The sequence below is a fragment of the Desmodus rotundus genome, chromosome 4 (genome assembly GCF_022682495.2).
Source record: "Desmodus rotundus isolate HL8 chromosome 4, HLdesRot8A.1, whole genome shotgun sequence".
NCBI classification, from domain to species: Eukaryota; Metazoa; Chordata; class Mammalia; order Chiroptera; family Phyllostomidae; genus Desmodus; species Desmodus rotundus.
Window position 1 is genome coordinate 178,087,424 of NC_071390.1, and position 17,369 is coordinate 178,104,792.

At 55.9% G+C, this 17,369-nt stretch overlaps 1 protein-coding gene across 3 annotated transcripts in view; it reads left to right on the top strand.

Moving 5' to 3' along the window:
• The window catches only part of STK32B (serine/threonine kinase 32B), a 161,979-nt gene extending 155,979 nt beyond the window's left edge, over positions 1-6,000 (top strand). For all 3 annotated transcript variants that reach the window (XM_045183054.2, XM_053923389.2, XM_024573815.3), the window contains 3 exons: positions 267-398; positions 1,695-1,759; positions 4,157-6,000. In XM_045183054.2, coding sequence (XP_045038989.2) covers positions 267-398; positions 1,695-1,759; positions 4,157-4,295 — 336 coding nt within the window. In that variant the 3' untranslated portion in view covers positions 4,296-6,000. The remainder of the gene's footprint in view (positions 1-266; positions 399-1,694; positions 1,760-4,156) is intronic.
• Positions 6,001-17,369: the final 11,369 nt, after the last annotated feature.

A 17,369-nucleotide genomic window follows, 5' to 3' on the forward strand; every position in this document is an offset into this window, starting at 1 on the left:
GGAATGTGTAGGGTAAAGTATGGAGATGGCAGATTGGAAAACTGAACTCAGCCTCAAGACACAAACGTACACAGCAGGGAGTCCACGTGAAGATGGGGAGAGTGGGCTTGTCCCGGGTGGGCGGAGAGAGTTACAGGGGGAAACGGAGGAGGACGTGTCCCGCAGTAGTGGGTCACCTGCAGCGTGAAGGGCTGGGCAGATGAATGGACGAGTGGGATAAAGTCCAGCGGTCAATGGGGCGAAGACAAACCATGCTTTCCTTTCAGAAAGGGAGACTGAACTGTGACCCCACTTTTGAACTTGAAGAAATGATTCTCGAGTCCAAGCCACTGCACAAGAAGAAGAAGAGGCTGGCAAAGAACAGGTCCAAAGACAGCACGAAGGACGGCTGTTCTCTGGTGAGCGCTGTGTGGGCGGGCCAGCGGGGGGCCAGCGGGGGGGCACGCCATGTCACCCACCCAGACACTTTCACTTGCTGTAAATGAGATGCCTCCATCCAGTAAGTGGCCTTTCACCGCACAGAACTGGGAACAGAGCCACGGTCCCCGCTCTGATCATTCGGTTAGCTCTGCGCCCCGGGTAGGAGGAGCCTCGTGGGTCCCCAGGCAGGAGCAGAACAAGGGTGCCAAGTCCTGAGCTCCCTTGGGAAAGGTGTCGTGCTGTGGAGACAGCCAGGGCCACACCGTGACTTCCGTGGAGCCCCGGGCACGCCGGCTTTAGGTGTTCATTTTCTAGGCTGCCATAGCTAAGTGGTGCAACCTTCGTGGCTTAAAATAAGTGGCATTTGTTCTCTCCCCATTCTGGAGGCCAGAAGTTCAAAATCAGCATACTGGTAGAGCCAGGCTCCGCCGCGGGCGGTGGCCAGCCGTCCAGACAGTCCTTGGCTTGTAGCTGCGTCACTTCCTCTCTGCCTCCATCGTCACGTGGCATTTTCCCCTCCCTGGCCCTGTGTCCTTCCTTGAAGGACACCTGTCATTGGATTGAGGGCTCACCCTTCTCCAGTATGACCTCATCTTAACTAGTGACAGCGGCAAGGTCACATTCACCGGTTGGGGCGTTAGGACTGCAGAACTTCAACACGTGTCCCGTAAGGGGGCCCCATACAACCCTCAACTGCCCCTTCCTCCATAAAAACATTTTTTTAATTATATGTTATGACCACATTGGTGTGAAGATGAATATAACTTTCAATACTAAGAGTTCATTTTTTTTCTGCTTCTTTTAAAAGAAATTAACACCTCTCTGGAGCCTCTGGAAGGATGTGGGCCCCAGGCGCTATGCGCCTGAGTGTATGTTAATAAGGACACATGGCGGGGGCGGGGCTGCCTGGTGTGCGGTGGCACAGGTGGTTCTTGGCACCTGTTCCTGACGGGAATGTGCACCTTGCAGGGTGGCTTTGCATTTCTCCCACTGCCTCATGCTTAATTAGGTCTAAGGGGCGTTCCAGTGACCAGGAAGCCAAGCTGATGGTTTTCAGCGCACAACCCGCCCAACAGGGCTTTCACATTGGATTTTATGGCTTCAAAGTGAGGAAAACTTCTCTGTCTGCTGGGTCCCCTTGGCCCAGCTGCCCGTGCCACAGGCGGCTCCTGCCACTTAGCTGTCCCCCGCCCCAGGCCTCCCCGGTCCCATTTAGACCAATCTCTGCTCGCCGCCACGGTCACTCACAGTCCCCTGTCTGTGCTCTTTGGCAGAACGGACACCTGCAGCAGTGCCTGGAGACCGTGCGGAAGGAATTCATCGTATTCAACAGAGAGAAGTAAGTCCCCGGCGGCCCGCCGCATGGAGCCCTTCCAAACCGCAGGGCTCCGGGAAGCCGGCCGTGACCCTGGAGGGACAGCAGTCCATGGACCCTGCGTGGCTTCTCCCCACTCAGCCTCAGCATCTTCATGGGAAATGGGGGCGCAGATGGAGCTGGCCCAGGGGTGCTGGCACAGAGGCAGGATTGCGGGTGGTCAGGGGCCCAAGTTCTGGAGCAAAACAGCCTGGGGTCACGTCCTGTGCCCCCTGCCCTCGGCCTTGTCTCCAGCATTGGCTGGCGGGGCCCCCTGCCTTGCACTGGGGTTGTGACCAGATTAAATGAGGCTGTTGATACAATGCCTGTCATAGTAAAAATGATTACTACTACTACTACTACTACTACTACTACTACTACTACTATTATTATTAAATGGGTGTGGGTAGTGCTGGGACCCCAGCATCCCGAGCTGGCTAGAGATAGGTGAGGACGCTGAGTTGGGAGGCTCTCGGCTGTAGTCCTTAAAGCCCGACTCAAATGCCGCCTCCTGCAGGAAGCCTTCCCTGACCCACAGTAGGGTCCGAAGCCATCTCTCCCTCATCGGGGCTCCTGCGTCACTAGGCTCCACTGCTCTGCAGCAGCGTTCCAAGTTTCGTTTTCTGTCAGAGTGAGAGTGTGAGTCCGGAGACAGCCCTGCTGGCTCTCAGTGCAGCCATGTTTGGGCGCACACGATATTTTTAAACACAAAATCCCAGCTTTGGGGCATTTCAGAGGAAATCTGAAAGGGATTCCTGTTTATCTTGTGAAAGCCCCCAGAGAATTGCACAGCAGGACAGCTGTGACCCCCCCAGTGCCATCCTGCCCCGGAAGTAAACAGATTCCGCTCTCATTCTCCTGGGTTTCTTGGTCTCTTGTTTCCCCCTTGTTTTGTATGGTTTTCTCTCCAGAGGTGCCTGAGTCTCTTAGGATGGAGGGCGGGGGAGAGAGCTGGAGGAAGATTCTGAGGCACACAGCAGCCTCGCCCAGGGAACCTCCCAAGGAACCTCCCCCCTCCCCTCCCCTCCGCTCCCCTCCCCTCCTCTCCCCTCCACACACCCTCCCCCCACCAGACCTCAACTCTGCCCTCCTGTCCCAGCCCCTCCTCTACTGGGGCCACCTTGCCCAGTCGTCCTACCCGAGAGCCGCACACCTCAGGGCAGCAGGACGGCACACGGGGGCCTCGTCCCTGCAGCTGGGCAAAGGGGAGGAGGCAGGGGCCCCCAGGTGACCGTCCTGTAACACAGCCTTGCAGCTGGTGTTTCAGCACAGCCCAAGGACTTGCTCGGACAGGGGCGCCCATGCTGGCACTAGGCATCCCCACACGGCGTATTCACAGGCACACACGCACAACCGTGGTGGACCGTGGACTGTGTTGTACTCACCTGGGGACCGTCCCCAGGGCCCTGCACATGGCAAGGACGTGAAGTTAAACCTTTAAATCAGGTTGCAGGTCTGCCCTCCAGCCTACTAATGTCAAGTACGTTCGGAGCCCTGTGTCTGTCAGACGAGGCAGAGCGCACTGCTGGGACCGTGTCCCGCCCCGCACTGGGTGTTTCACACACAGGCTCTCTGACTCCCGAGCCTCCCGCCGAGTGAAGGCTGCGAGCCCATGTTACATGGGGAAACCGAGATTCAGGGGACGGGCATGGTCCGACCGGCGGGGGTCGAGAGCCTGGCTTGGAGCCGAGTCCCTCCCTGCACCCCGACTTCTCGCTGCCTCCTTCCATGTCTCGGTTGCATGCAGTGACCGCTGTGGGATGGTGCGTGAACCCAAACTCGAAGCCCAGAAAGAGAGGATGTTAGCATCTTAACTCACTGGAAGGTGACCAGTGCCCTGCTGTGAAGAAATGCACGTTCAGAATCACGGTCCCTTCATTGGTCTTTCACATTTAGGCCTGGGTGCCCCCAGTTGGGCATTTACCCGTGGGACAGTCTGAACCGTGTCCCCCACGACTGCCTTGCCCCCCAGGGTTTCCCCTGCCCGCCCACACCCTGCACGGCGGCTGGTCCATCGGGGGCCATTCGGCGCGAACATGTGCACGGGTGGTGTGGGGGCCTCACCACCTGTGCTGACGGTGAGCACAGGTGAGTCACATCCACAGTGCCCTGCAGACCTCACGGGGGCCACGAGGTGGGCGTTACTGTCTCCACTGTACCAATGGAGAAACCGAGGCTTTGTGTGGGCAATAACTCACCTGAGCTCACCTGAGCCGGGCTTTGAGTGCAGACCCACCTGGCTCCAGAGTACTGTGGTTCCCCAGGCCTGGGGGAGGTATGGGCTAGGGGTCCCGGGCACTCTGCTGGCCCCAGTGTGTCCTGGACGTCTCACCGCCCCTTCCCCGAGTCACTAACGCAGGCTGGTGCTGTGCTTGTTTGCAGGCTGAGGAGGCAGCAGGGGCAGGGTGGCCAGCGCCCGGACAGCGAGGGCCGCGCGGGGAGCCAGGCCCAGGGCGGGCTCCGGGACAGCTGCAACACCACCATCCTGGGCCCCGCCTGCTCCCGCAGCTGCAGCAGCTAAGCCACCACCCAGGCCTGCCCAGCGGGTCTGCACCCATCTGTGCCCTGCCCACAAAGGTCCCCCTCTGTGCCACAACGGTCCCTGCCTCGCCCCAGCCACCTCAGATGCAGGCGGAGCCCAGGGCTTGGAGCTGGGGAGCCAGGGTTCTGGTTCCAGCTGCCAGAATGGTTCCCTGTGCGACCTTGGACAAGCCTCAGCCTTCCTGTGCCTCAGTTTCCTGCATCTGCCAAAGGGGTTCAACAGCTCTCTGCCCCACCTCTGACTGCACGGCTACTGGGGAACTCCTGCTGGGTAGCTGACGATTTTGAGCCTCTGCACGCGCCGAGTCTAATCGTGATGGTGGACGTGCACTTCCGCCCCCGAAGCAATGAGACCACCAGACTTTGCAGTTCGGTCCACCCAGCTCCTTAGACAGCACTTTCGAAAACGCAGCTCGAAGGCAAAACACACATCAGTGGCGTTTGCCCTTCCTGTGGGCACACCGTTCCCAGGCCGGAGCCAGACTTCGTTCCATTCTCTGCCAGCCCCGTCTCTGGCATCCTATGGTGGCGGGGCCTGAGACCAGCCTGGTCCCCAAGGTCTTGGGGCTACAGACGACTTCTCCCCTCATTCACAGAAGACTGCCTCACCCCATTTTTCATGTCAGCAGGCCCCCACCCCAGTGCCGGGATGGCACGTAGGTGCCCACCCACAAGGTCAAGTCACTGCCCCTCTGTCCCTCCTTAATGCCATTAGTTCCCAAAACCGAGTCCTGCAGCGCGCCTCTGACTCTCCGCACCCCCTCCAGGATGGGGGGCAAGGAGGCCTGGGTCCTTATAGGAAGTCCCCCCGAGGAGGTTCGTGGGGCCACACGGAAAACAAAGGCCTTGAGGGCCTGTTGCCTCCGGTGGGGAAGAAGCTGCAGCATTAGGGATAAACCTCAGACCTGGGTTCAGAAGCCGGCCCCGCCCTTTACTAACCGGAAGTCCTTAGGCAGATGGTGTCACCACGTGAGCGTCAATTTCCTCTGCTTAAAAATGGGGGTGACAGACGCCCCCTGCCGGTTGTTAGGGGGTTAGCTCTGATCGCGGGGGCAAGGCGCCGGCGCAGACCGCCCGCTGAACGGACGCCACTGTTGCTCAGCAGCGCCGCCAACATTTGGAGGAACGGCCCTCTTCACTCATTTGGTTAGTTTTCTGTAGAAACAAGCCCGCCGTGTGGCTTCTTTGGACTAACTTCTGGCGGCGTTAATATCTGTACGTCCCCGTGGATGCATGTTCAACCACGTTTTTATTTTTTCACCCAAGTTCCAATTTTCACTTTTTACACCGTGAGTCAATCCCTGGGGCTGTCAGTTTCCTCAAGAGGCATTACAATGTAATGTGTGGTTTTATATTCTTATTTTTTTAAACGGTCCTTGTTTTCCTCCTCCGAGCCAGGGCGACGCCTGGGTGCTGTTGCCCACGTCCGTCCACTTACTTGGCTGACACACTTTTTATTCCTCATTCCCTGTCGGCACTGTCCTGTCCCCGCTGGGGAACAACCGGACTGCGTCTGTCCCCACAGGGACCCCGGCAATGTTGGGGGTTTCTCGGTGGTTTCTCGGTGGGTGGGCTTCATGCATTGGGGGCAGGAGCTGGAAGCAGCCGGAGAGATGCTGGAGTTCCTGGCTCTGTTCAAGCCAGCATTGTTCCTTGTTCAGAATAAACTTTCTTGGACGTTCCTTCCCACAGCCTCGTTCTTATTCGGGGTTGGGTGGGATGGGTAATGCCTTTAAGACCTTAAGTTTAGTGAGAAGCATAAACAGCTGTGGGGGGAGGTGGATACCAGGTCAGTGATGGGTGTTCTCTGCCCAGAGAATGAAAACCAAACTTAGCAATTCAAGGCTCTATCCAACTTGATCACAAGTTACACAATTATTATAATTATATAATTATTACTGTTATCATTACCATCTTAGTGTTTTATACTTACAAAGGTACAACCTGGTCACTAGGCAAAATATATAGAAAATTCTCCACCTAAACAAAAATACCCTTAAAATGCCCTCAAATTATGGGTCAGACCAGCCCCAGCCCCGGCAGGGTGCGGAGGGGCCAGGGTTGGCCGTAGGGTGCAGAGTTCGCGGGTTCGACTCCCGTCTGGACGTGTGGAGAAACAGGTGTTTCTCAAGGACCAATGAAACTCCCTCTTTCACGAGGTCTTCCGCACCTCCTCACGTCCCTAGCCCAAGCCAGGTGTTTTCCATTCTCTCACACGCCTTCCGGAACCTTCTCACAGCTCAATTGCTGTCACCTGTGCAGTAGGGTTACTTTTTGCCCCTGGCTCATTATCCTTTCCTTCAAGTGGGAGAGGGTGGGTCCTCTCATGTCTGGGCCCCCCGCCCTCACCTCCCAGTCTAAATAACGCCCGACTCGAAGACATAATCAATAGTTTTCAAGTGAATGAGATAAAAGCGAGCCCAGCACAAATCCTCGAAGAGGGTGACACTTGTTTTCAGTGGCTTCCTGCGTCTGGCCTGGCCCAGGGCCACTTCCGGGACTTCCTCCCCTCCCGATGCCAGGGCTTTCTTTCCCAGAGGCTGTCCCGGAACAGGGTGCCCACCCCCCACCCTCTCTTCTTCATGAGTCTTCCCTTCTCCCTCCTCCAAACCCCATTCTCAGGGTAGGGAGCCCCGGCCCAGTACTGGCAACGGTGAGGTGGGGCCCAAGACTCTGCATTGCTAACAAGCCTCCAGGGCATGGGGATAAGACCTGGCCAGCCAGGGACCTCCCTTGGAGTAACCAGGATCTAGAGCCTTCTGTCCTCAGGCCCACCTGGCCACGCCCACACGTTTCCAGGAGTCTTCAGCCCTTTCCCACTACAGCTGCAGGGGGCGGGGGTTGTGGCCCGGAAGGTTGAAGATAGGTGCGGGCCGGCCCTGGGCGGAGAACGTGTGCTGGCCTCTGAGGCAGAGGGCGCCCCTGGGACGAGGGGTGGGCCGGTGGAGAATGCACAGCTGCCGTGCTCGCTGGGGATTCAGCCCCACGGGGTTCCATGGGGAAGGATTTGCAGTGACATCCATGGTCCATTTTGCCCTCGTGGGTTGATTGGTGGGATTTTTCCCCACTGTGGACCCTTGTCAATAACCCCTCTCCAGTTGGGTGTTATCGAAAGTCACCCTCTGACTTCCTGCCTCCGTCCTGTGCTACTCGGTCCTCCCAGCGGTCCTCTGTCTAGTGTCTCAGCTTTGTGTGGTTTAATTTCCACAGCACTTACCACACCGGACCACTGAGGGGGGTGTGCCCCGCCGGCCCCACTCCTGGCTCGAACTCCATGGGGTGGGCGGGGCAGAGCTGGCCCCGCCAGGGCTGCCCCTTGGGGACGTGGAGGGAGTGCAGACAGTCCCACCTGGGAGCCCTCCTTGGACCACGGTTAGCAAATGCCTGTCACTCGGAGCACTCAGCCCACACGTGGTGTCTCTCAATATTTCCTCTTCCGACCTTGAACATGAAGTCATGACAAGGCCATTGCTGTTTAATTACTAACTGTCACAAAGAGCAAGTAGCGGCTTCCCAGGTCAGAGAGAGGCGATGCGGGGACTGCCCTCTCAGTGTCTCGTCTCTTTGAGTTTATTCCCATGCCCGGGACACACGCTTTCTAATTCTTTCCTCTCTACAGATACAGGAGTCGTGGGTTCCACACAGACCCCCTGCCCGCCCTCCCCCATTCCCCGCCCCGGTGCGAGGCTGCCACCCTCGTGTCGTCTGAATTCTAAGAATCTGTTTGTACAGCCTGCTTCTAAGTGCCATTCAACACCATTTTCTACACAGGAATTCATCGCACATGTCATGTTCAGTCAACTGAATAATCAACGGTGAGCCCTGGCCAGGCGGCTCAGTTGGACCGTCGTCCCGTACAGCAAAAGGCTGCGGGTTCGATCCCGGTCAGGGCAGGTGTGGGAGGCACCGATGTCTCTCTCTCTCGCTCTCTCTCTCCACCCCGCCTTCTCTTCCCCTCTGTCTAAAATCAATAAGCATATCCTCGGGTGAGGATTAAAAAATACAATAAAATAAATAATAGTAATAACTAAGGGTGAGAGCAGAGGGTTCTCGGGTGGTGTTCTGGGCAGGACAAGAAAATCCTGGGGCCCTGGCTGGTGTGGCTCAGTGGACTGAGCACCGGCCTGCAAACCAAAGGGTCTCCAGTTCAATTCCCAGGGCACATGCCTGGCTTCTGCGCCAGGTCCCCAGTAGGGGGCGTGTGAGAGGCAACCACACACTGATGTTTCTCTCCCTCTCTTCTCCTTCCCTTCCCCTCTCTCTAAAGAGTAAATAAATAAAATCATTGAAAAAAGAAAATCCTGAGTCCTCTTTTGCTGATCAGCCCTTCCACATCTCCCCATCTCCCCACCCCCCACCACACCTGTTCTCGCGCTCCCTCGGGAAACAATAGCCCAAACAAGAACCAACTGCAGCCAAGCTGAAGCCCCAGTGGAGCAAGAGCCCACCATCCAAGCCTCAACAAGGCCCCACTTCTTCCCAAAATGTGGCCTTGGCCCCACCCACTAGCAATGCCGCCCCCATCGGTGTTCAGTTCTACCCTTCAGTGAAGCCCACTGCCTCTGTCCTGGTGAGGGCGCTGGGAAGGGTTGGTTGCAGACATACCTGGCAGGGGAAATGTGTGAAAATCCCTTCGCTCCACTAGCGACCAAGCTGCTGGAGAGTCCTGCTGTATCAAAGCCCCAAATCAAAGAAGCCCAGGATGTATCCACGGGTCTTCTGCACATCTCCTCCCACGGAGCTTCCCGCCCGCCCGCACCTCCTTGGAGGTCCCAGCGGGGTGTAAAGCTGACATGCTCTGGGTATTGCATTTTAAATCTGTATCCCTGGAGGAATTCGTCCCACATTTTGTTAATCTGTGTGAGGGCCTTTACACCGCTAAGCCTGCCCAGCTGACAGCTTTGAAGCTGAAATACATGCCATCCAGGCAGAGCACAGTGCGTTGCCAGGACAAGTCTTCCCTGAAGTCCCTCAGCCTTCCCCCAATGGCTCACGGGTCAGAACCGGCCACGCCCACCCAGCACCCATCGGAGAACACAGCGCTCTGATGGGTTTGGACCAGCAGTCCCCCACTCCCGTAAGCTGCAGACGGGGTCACCTTCCTGGGGGGACGTGGTGACGTGCCCCCCACCCAAACTGGGGTTCTGTCAGGAAAGGGGAAGGGAAAACAGATTTGGGCTGAGCACCCGGCTTTTAACAACGGGACACCCAGACTCCCCGGGCTTGGGGGCGCGTGTCACAGTTTTGTTGGCGAAGACCCCACCCAGGCCCTCCTGGCTCGGTTTTACCAGAGAGAGACAAGAGGCAGCGGAGATCGTGCCCTCATATTTTCTTATTTTTCCGTCTTCCGTCATCATCTTGTCCCCTGAAAAGACTGAGGTCAGAGTCCTGTGCACTCTGGTGACTGTAAATTTCAGGACAAGTGCTCGAGCGGTGGAGGGACAGCTGCTGCTCAGGTAGGAGGGACGGAGATTCACTGAGGACCCATCAGGCGCGGTGCCCCGGGCCAAGCCCTCTGCCTGTGCTCTCCCACGGCACCCTCGGATTTCTGCAAGGCCCAAGTCTTTCACCCCTTTGCACAAAGGGGGATCCCGGGATCCGGACAGGTCCCAAGCCACTGGGCAGCACCGTCCATGATGAGTTGGAATGTTTTCCTATGTGCCTCCAATTCTAAAACATAAGTGCCTGGAGACAGCCTGCCCTGATGCTCCATGCCTCCCAGTCCCAGGTCCCAGTGAGTGTGCCAGCCTTGCCTGAGGTCCCAGTCGGTCCACCAATGACAAGCAGCCAGGGGTGTTCACGGAAACCTTGGCAGTGGTCCCAGAACCTCTCGGGCTGACCTGTGTCGCTTCCAACCCACAGAGTAAGGGAAGGGGGAGGGAGAAATGGGAGAGTGAGTGTACCAACAGGCACCATCTAATCCGGGCGGGCAGAGATAACATCGCCAGTAAAAAGTCCCAGTGACGTCTGAACAGAATGACAGGTGACGAGAAAGACGCGTCATCAGAGTCTGTAACCCCAGTCTACTCCTGAGAAAATGTCAGACAAACCTCGACTGGGGAGCAGTCTACACAACACCTGAGCATCACCCACCGTGAAAGACAGGGACGCCGGGCAATGAGAAGACAGGGTGCCCGAATGAATGACGGATGGTGGGTCAGATCAGGGGACAGAGGAAGGACAGTCGTGGAAAAATAGAGAAGCCCAAGCACAGGCTGCAGCTCAGGTGACAGTCATGCACCGAGTCACTCTTCAGCGTCGGTAACTGGACCGTGGGCATGTGAGACGCTGACCCTGGGGGGACAAATGAATGACCTGTGGGGACTCTAATGCTACCTTTGAAGCTGTCCTGTAAATCCAACATTGTTATACAATAAAAAGTTTTAAAAATGCCTGTGGAAAAGCTCAGCACCATCCCCCACCCCCCAACAATGCCCCTGCAGCCCCTCCCAGCAGAATTTCATTGGTCTCCAAGACTGAACTTGGAGTTCTCCCTTCTAAGGACACGAAGAACCTCCCCCAGGAGGGCAAACCCGGCTGCAGGGACTGGCACCCAGGGCGGAGCTGGTGGCGGGGGAGGGCGCCCTGTCTGTACCAATTGTATGGACCACAGTGACACCCCTGGGACAGGCTCACCCACAGATGACCCTGCCTTCTTCATGAGGGAGGCTGAGTGGTCAAACGTGGTCACACATGCCCAGCAGGGTCCACAGAGCCACCTGTGCCCATCAGTCAGCATGGTCCGTTACTGATGGACCGCAGGCCAGGCCAGGAGACGCAGATGTGGGAAGAGCCATGTCCCGGGAGAGGGGACACAGAACGAGAACGACTCTTCCGGAAGGAAACAGTCAACTGAGGGAAGAGAAGAGGGCTGGCAAAGATCGAACTCATCTCCTCAGAGATCCGAGACGATATTGCGGCCATAAAACAACAGGACGAGGTAGTCTGGAGGGAAAAAAGAATCTGAGAGATCTTGCAAACGGAAAGTTATTGCCACAATAAAAACCTCAATAAAAGGGCTGGAGGAACACGTGGAAGAATCTCGTGGAACCGAGAGTAGAGGGGGAAGGAGCAGAACCCGGCTGAGAGCTGAGACGCGGGGGTCCGGGACTGTGACGGCCCAGTCCAGGAGGCGGCGTGCGGCAGGCTTGCTGTCTGCCGAGTGGTCTGCCAAGGTCTGCACACGCAGGACGCCCCCACAGCCCAGTGAGGCGGGGGCAGCTGGGACCCCGAATTTGTAGATGAGGCGCAGCCCCTGGAGGCTCTGCTGCCAGGCCCTGTCCCTGTGCCCTTCCCAGGCTTGCTCCCCCCTGCCCCACCCCCACAGAGAGCTACAGGGTCAACCTGGTCCTCCCCGCCCCCACCCATGGCCAGTGACCGACCAGTGAGGAGCCTGGGGCCGGACAAACTCTAACTGTACTCTCGGCTTTGTTGCCTCTCAAGGCTGGGTTTGACCCGAGGGCTCAATCTTTCCCTGCCCCCCTCACTGGGACTTCCCAGGGGCACTTTCTTAATAAACCGTGTGCCCAAATCCCTGCCCCAGGCTCTGCTTCTGGGAGAGTCTGACCTGGGCAGGGGATTTGTCACCAGCCTTGGTGCAGCCCGGGCTTCAGGAAGCTGCAGGAGAGCTGGGGCTTCACTGATGGGTGTGTCCGTACTGTATGCCAGGGCTGAGGAGGGGACAGGCCAGGTTCTTGGATGACTTCTGTTGGCCAAAGGTGGGGCCTGCTTCCGCCACCCCTGCGGGCCAGGCCTGCCCTGCTTCTCAAAGGCGCCTTCAGGCGCAAGTGACAAAGAGAGTGTCACCTTCAACGGCAGGGCCAGCCACCCCAGGGTGGCCTGAGTGTCCTTGCCTTTGTGCCCATCCTCTTGGGAACAGACCCTCCGAGCCCAGCACGGAGACCAGGCTGTCACTGAGCAAACGTCCCCCCTCTGTCTCCTGAGGCTTTGCCTCTAAGAAGCAGGATTTTTTTTTTTTTATGTTTTTGTTTATAGTTTTTCTTTCCTTCTTTTTTTCCTGAGAAAAACGAACTGAGCCTCAGCAAAAAGCTCGAGGTGGCCAGCTTAGGGTATGAAACGGCCTTCCCCCCACCGTTCAGAGCTTTTCTGACAGCTGAGAGGGGCCCAAATGGATGAGGGACAAAGACCACCGGGGTGGGGGATGGAACGGTGACCTGAACCCCAGGAGTCTCCCTGGGGGTCTGACTTGACAAGAGGCCCTGCCCCCAGGAGACCCCACAGGGTCGTGGCCCCTACCGCACACACCGCCCCACTTAGCCCTCACAACCGGTCTAGGAGCCACGTGACTTTTCCCCATTTAGAGATTAAAAGGGAAATTCAGGGGGGTTACAGAACTTGCTGGAGGTTTCACAGGTGATAAAAGTCCCTGGATTCGAATGCAGGCCCGTCTACCTCGCGCTCTGAGCTCTTTCTTACAGGATGTCAAGTATATTAGGAGCCACGTTCATCCACGTCTCCCCACCCCACCCTTGCAGGCAAGTCCTGCGCACGTGACCCGGGACGCTGCATGTTAAAAGCAAACTCGCTCTACTGCTCCCAGGACTGGTGGGGGTGGCGCTAGGGCGGCTCTTCAAGGGAGACTGAGCCTCCCGCATCATTAAATGTCCACGGGTGCCTCACCACCCTGATGCCAGGAAGGGGTCTTACCGCCTGTGGCACCCTGCTCGCTCATTCACTCAACAGGTCTGCCGACAGCCAGCCCTACCTAGGTGCTAGACCGCATCAGCACAAAGCAGACACAAGCCCTCCCCCGGGGTGCTGGAGCTGTCACTGGGCTGGGGAGAGACAGACCATAAACCAGTAAAAAAGCCACTGGTACAATGAGCTGCAAGTCAGCGAATGCCAGGGAGAAAATAGGAAAGGAGGGAAGGCAGGAGGCGCAGAGGAGGGAAGGTGGGGTTGCTACTGCCAACCAGGGAGGTCTCACTGAGGGCCACATGCGAGTGAAGGCTCAAAGGAAGGGAGGGAGCAAGCCATAGGGGTTGTGGGGGTTGGGGGCATCAAGGAGAGCACCGCAGAGGGCGAGCCTGGCAAGGGCAAAGGGCCTGAGGCAGCAGCAGGTCTGGCGCCCCAGGGCCAGAGGGGCTGGACTGGAGTGAGAAGGGAAGGAGGGGGAAGAGGGCAGGTGGGTAACCGTCCCATTGGTATGGCTTCCAGGGTCCAGAGAGGCGCTGGGAAGCCTGCAGAAGACTCTGAGCAGAGGAAGCATGTGGCCAGACTTACACCTTTACAGGATCAGAGATGAAGGAGCTGGTCTCAGGCTGTGCAGCCGTGCGGATAGAAGAACAGGCCAGTGTGTCTGACTGGGAAGGCTGCTGCTCCCTTCCCCCTCAACTGACATCAGCCAAGTCCACTGCCATTGCTGATGACGGATAGCACAGCACCACGGGAAGGAGAGAAGAGGGGTGGCAGGGAAGATGGATGGGTGGGAAGTCCTTGCTGAGCTGAGACCTGAGCAAAGAAATCTACAGAGAGCTGAGTGGTCAGGACCAGATGTGCCAAGGTCCTAAGATGACCCAGCTTGGCACGTTGCAAGGACAGAGAGAAGACAAAGGTGGCTGAATTAGGGGGCACCAAGGAGATAGAGGCCGAATATGAGCTCATAGAGAAGCCACACCCTCCAAGGCCTTGCAGGCCATGGGAAGGAATCTGGGCTTTATTCTTAGGAGTGATGCAGAGCCACTGGAGGACTATAAGCAAGACGTGATTTGCATTTTCAAAAAGATCAGTCTGGCAGCACTTCGGAGAAAAGGCTGGGGCAGGGCCTGCAATTGGGGGTGTGAACATGACATATTCAGAGTCGCTGCAGCACCATGCTGAGAGATGTGACTCATGTTAACTCCATGGAACGTAGCAATTTGCAGTGTTCACTGACTCTAGAACAGTGCTGGGCAGGCAGAAGACGCTCTGCAAATTACTGGCTGAATGAACGCATCGTGCCTGTTAATGGTCACTTCTGAGGGTGTTTCCCCCCTAGGGTGCTGTCATTCAGTACTGAGTGGTCTTGCTGGGGGTGGGAGAGAGGTGGGGTGGGAAACAACCGCCTGCTGGTTTGTCAGATTAGCACCTTTGGGCTTCCTGTTAGGTAAGGTCCAACAGCCACCCAGGCGGCCTGCAGGGTTGTTTTCAGAGGCGACTGCGCTGAGGGAGTGAGGGGGGCCTGCGCTGTTTTCCGCATCCCCACCTTCGCAGGGCTCTGCTCTCCGGGCTGCTCTCCACGCCCCACTGTGATCTGTCACGCAGCTCAGCATCTGGCACTTGGAAAACGCTCGATTCCCATTTCAGTGAACAAAGGGACGGCTGGTGGCTTTACTTTCTCTCATCTCTATTCTCTGAGGAAAACGAAGGATTTCTTCTTATTTATGTCTCTTTTCTTTTTGTCAGCTCTGAAGGAGCTGCAACTTCCTAATGTGTCTCCATACTGCCAAGCCTTAGATAATGGGCGATCGCCAGAGGTTTGCCGACGCTGACTGGGAGGTGTTAGGGCCCCCCACGTCCCCAAAGGGCCTGAGGATCAGGTTTGGTGGCTATAATATCCAAGTGCCCTGCTGGTCATCTCCAGCGAAGCTCTCCCACAGTGGCTCCACCGAGCTCAGCCATCCTAGCTCCCAAGGCTGACTGCAGGCTGGATGGCAGGACGGCCCCCCCCCCCCCGCCCCCCTGCCCCTCTCTGAACACAGCCCCTGCTGTAACCCTCACGGGGAGGCGGGCTTCCTATGTGCTTGCTCCTCCGACCATTTCTCTCTTGCAAATCAAGGTTTCTCTTTGGCGAAGTCCGAGTCACATGCCTGTCCTGTTTCACAAGGGCAGCTGGGAAGTGAGTCACTGACTTCTGGGTCAGGGGGGCAAGGACCATCAGGAGGGAAATTTTCCAAATTTGGGATGAGTATTCCAAAGGCTAGCAAGATGGACAGGCAGATACCCACTACTGCCTTTCTCTCCTAAGTCTGCTTTCTTCCCTACCAAGCCTGACCCATAGGAGGCGCTCAGCGCGTGGTGGCGCCTGCCCCCAGCCCTGGTCCTCTGTTGAGACGGAGTGTGAGTCTTTCTGCTTGGGCTCCTGTGCTTGGAACTTCCTGCTGGGGACCGTTTCTCTGTAACCAGAGCTTTAGAAAGAGGAACTAAGCCACTGACTTCCACAGGCAGAAGTTCATGGTATTCGACTTTAGCCATGATTTCTAACATAGATGCACACACTCAATGCATATGCGTCTCCATACTGCTGTCTCAAAACATCTGGGTGCAGACAGTCTGTCTGTTATACCAGAATCTCAGTGCCCCCACCCCGGGGAAGCTTAAGGAGTTTATCCAACCAGCAGGCCCGGTGGCTCAGTTGGTGGGAGCATCATCCCATACAGCAGGTTTGCATGTTTGGTTCCCAGGCATATACCTAGGTTTTAGGTTCGATCCCCAGTCGCGGTGTGTATGGGAGGCAACTGATTCATGTTCCTCTCTCACATCAATGTCTGTCTGTCTGTCTGTCTCTCTCCCCTCCTCTCTCTCTAAAAAAGAAAAAAATCAATAAAAATATCCTTGAGTGAGGATTTTTATAAAAAAGCGTTTATCTGTTTTGCTTGATTACAACTTAATGTGCTTATTTGTGTTGTTTGTTTTCAAAGAAATACATTTAATAATTTAGAAGCAATAAAGATATTTGTATATAAAAACTAAAAACATTTGCATAACAAAAAAACATAAAAATTAAAGTAACAAATGTTACCTTTAAAAATATTTGGAATTTAAAACACAATATTAATAAGGAGTTATTATCTCTAATATATAAATCTCTATAGAATTTTCCAAAATCATAGGAGAAAGAAAAACCCTGGAGAAAAATAAGCCAAGAAATGAATAAGCAATTCACAGAAAAAGAAAAAGCACCTTAATTATACAAAAAGACACAAACCTCGCTGACACGGGAAAGGTAAATTATCTTTAAATTAGAACTGCTTTGGCTTAAAGCTTATAACCGGGATGTAGCGACAAGGACTAGATCCACACTCTCGCTTGAATCATTGAAAACCTGGACCGAAGGCACGGAACACTCGTTCCCAAGCCACTGGACATCAGGCAGTGAAGGGCCTTGCCCGCCCCTGAGAGACGGAATCCACTGAGGCAAACCCTGTGGTTGCCGCACTCCCTGCCTGGAGAGACCCCTTAGCCCTGCTGTGGGGAAAGGCACCCAGCTGGAGCCGGGGCTCCCTGAGTCTGGGGAACGAGAGGAGAGGCCAGAGCAGTCAAGGTGGCCAGAAGTTGCCAGGAAGAGTATGGGAGAGGAGAGCACACAGGGGGCAAGAACCCCCACGACCCGCAGAGGGCCACCTCCACTGGTCAGGGAGCACCTTCAGTGCACGCACGCAGGAAGCACCTGGGGCCGTGGGAAGAATGGCCTGAAAGGTTTGGAGGGAATCGGGTTCAATGCCCTGCAGGGCTGGGGACACAGATGCCTCCCACCAGCCAGACCTGAAGACCCTGTAAGTCAGGGGCCATTCTGTAGGGTGCCCGGAAGAATCGTATCTCGATCATGGGGTATAGTGAGTCACAGACTAAACAATGCCCTAGTCCCACCTCACCAACCTTAGAAACCAGACTCAAAAGGATCAAAATATTCCAAGGGCTTCACCGCCCCCTGAACAAAGCTCAAGGCTGTCTATGAGAAATACAAAAGTATCTCGCACCTAACAAGCCAGCTGGTGTTCGACCGACGAACACCAGGCATGAAAGAAGCAGAAAATGTGCTGCAAATGGGGAGGACAAGTCATTGACTCCACCGCCGCGAGGGGTGTGCGGCCGCCACTGAGGGAGTACATTCCCATGTTAGAAAGGAAGAAAGCTCGCAAGTCAACGACCTCACATTCCCCCTTAAAAAACTAGGAAAGAAAGAGGAAATTAAACCTGAAGTACATAGGATAAAGGAAATAATGAAGATAAAAGCAGAGACTGATAAAATTAAAAAAAAAACAACAGTGGAAAAAGCCAGTAAGACTATAAGCTGCCTCTTTGAAAGATAAATAAAATGGATAAGCCTCTAGCC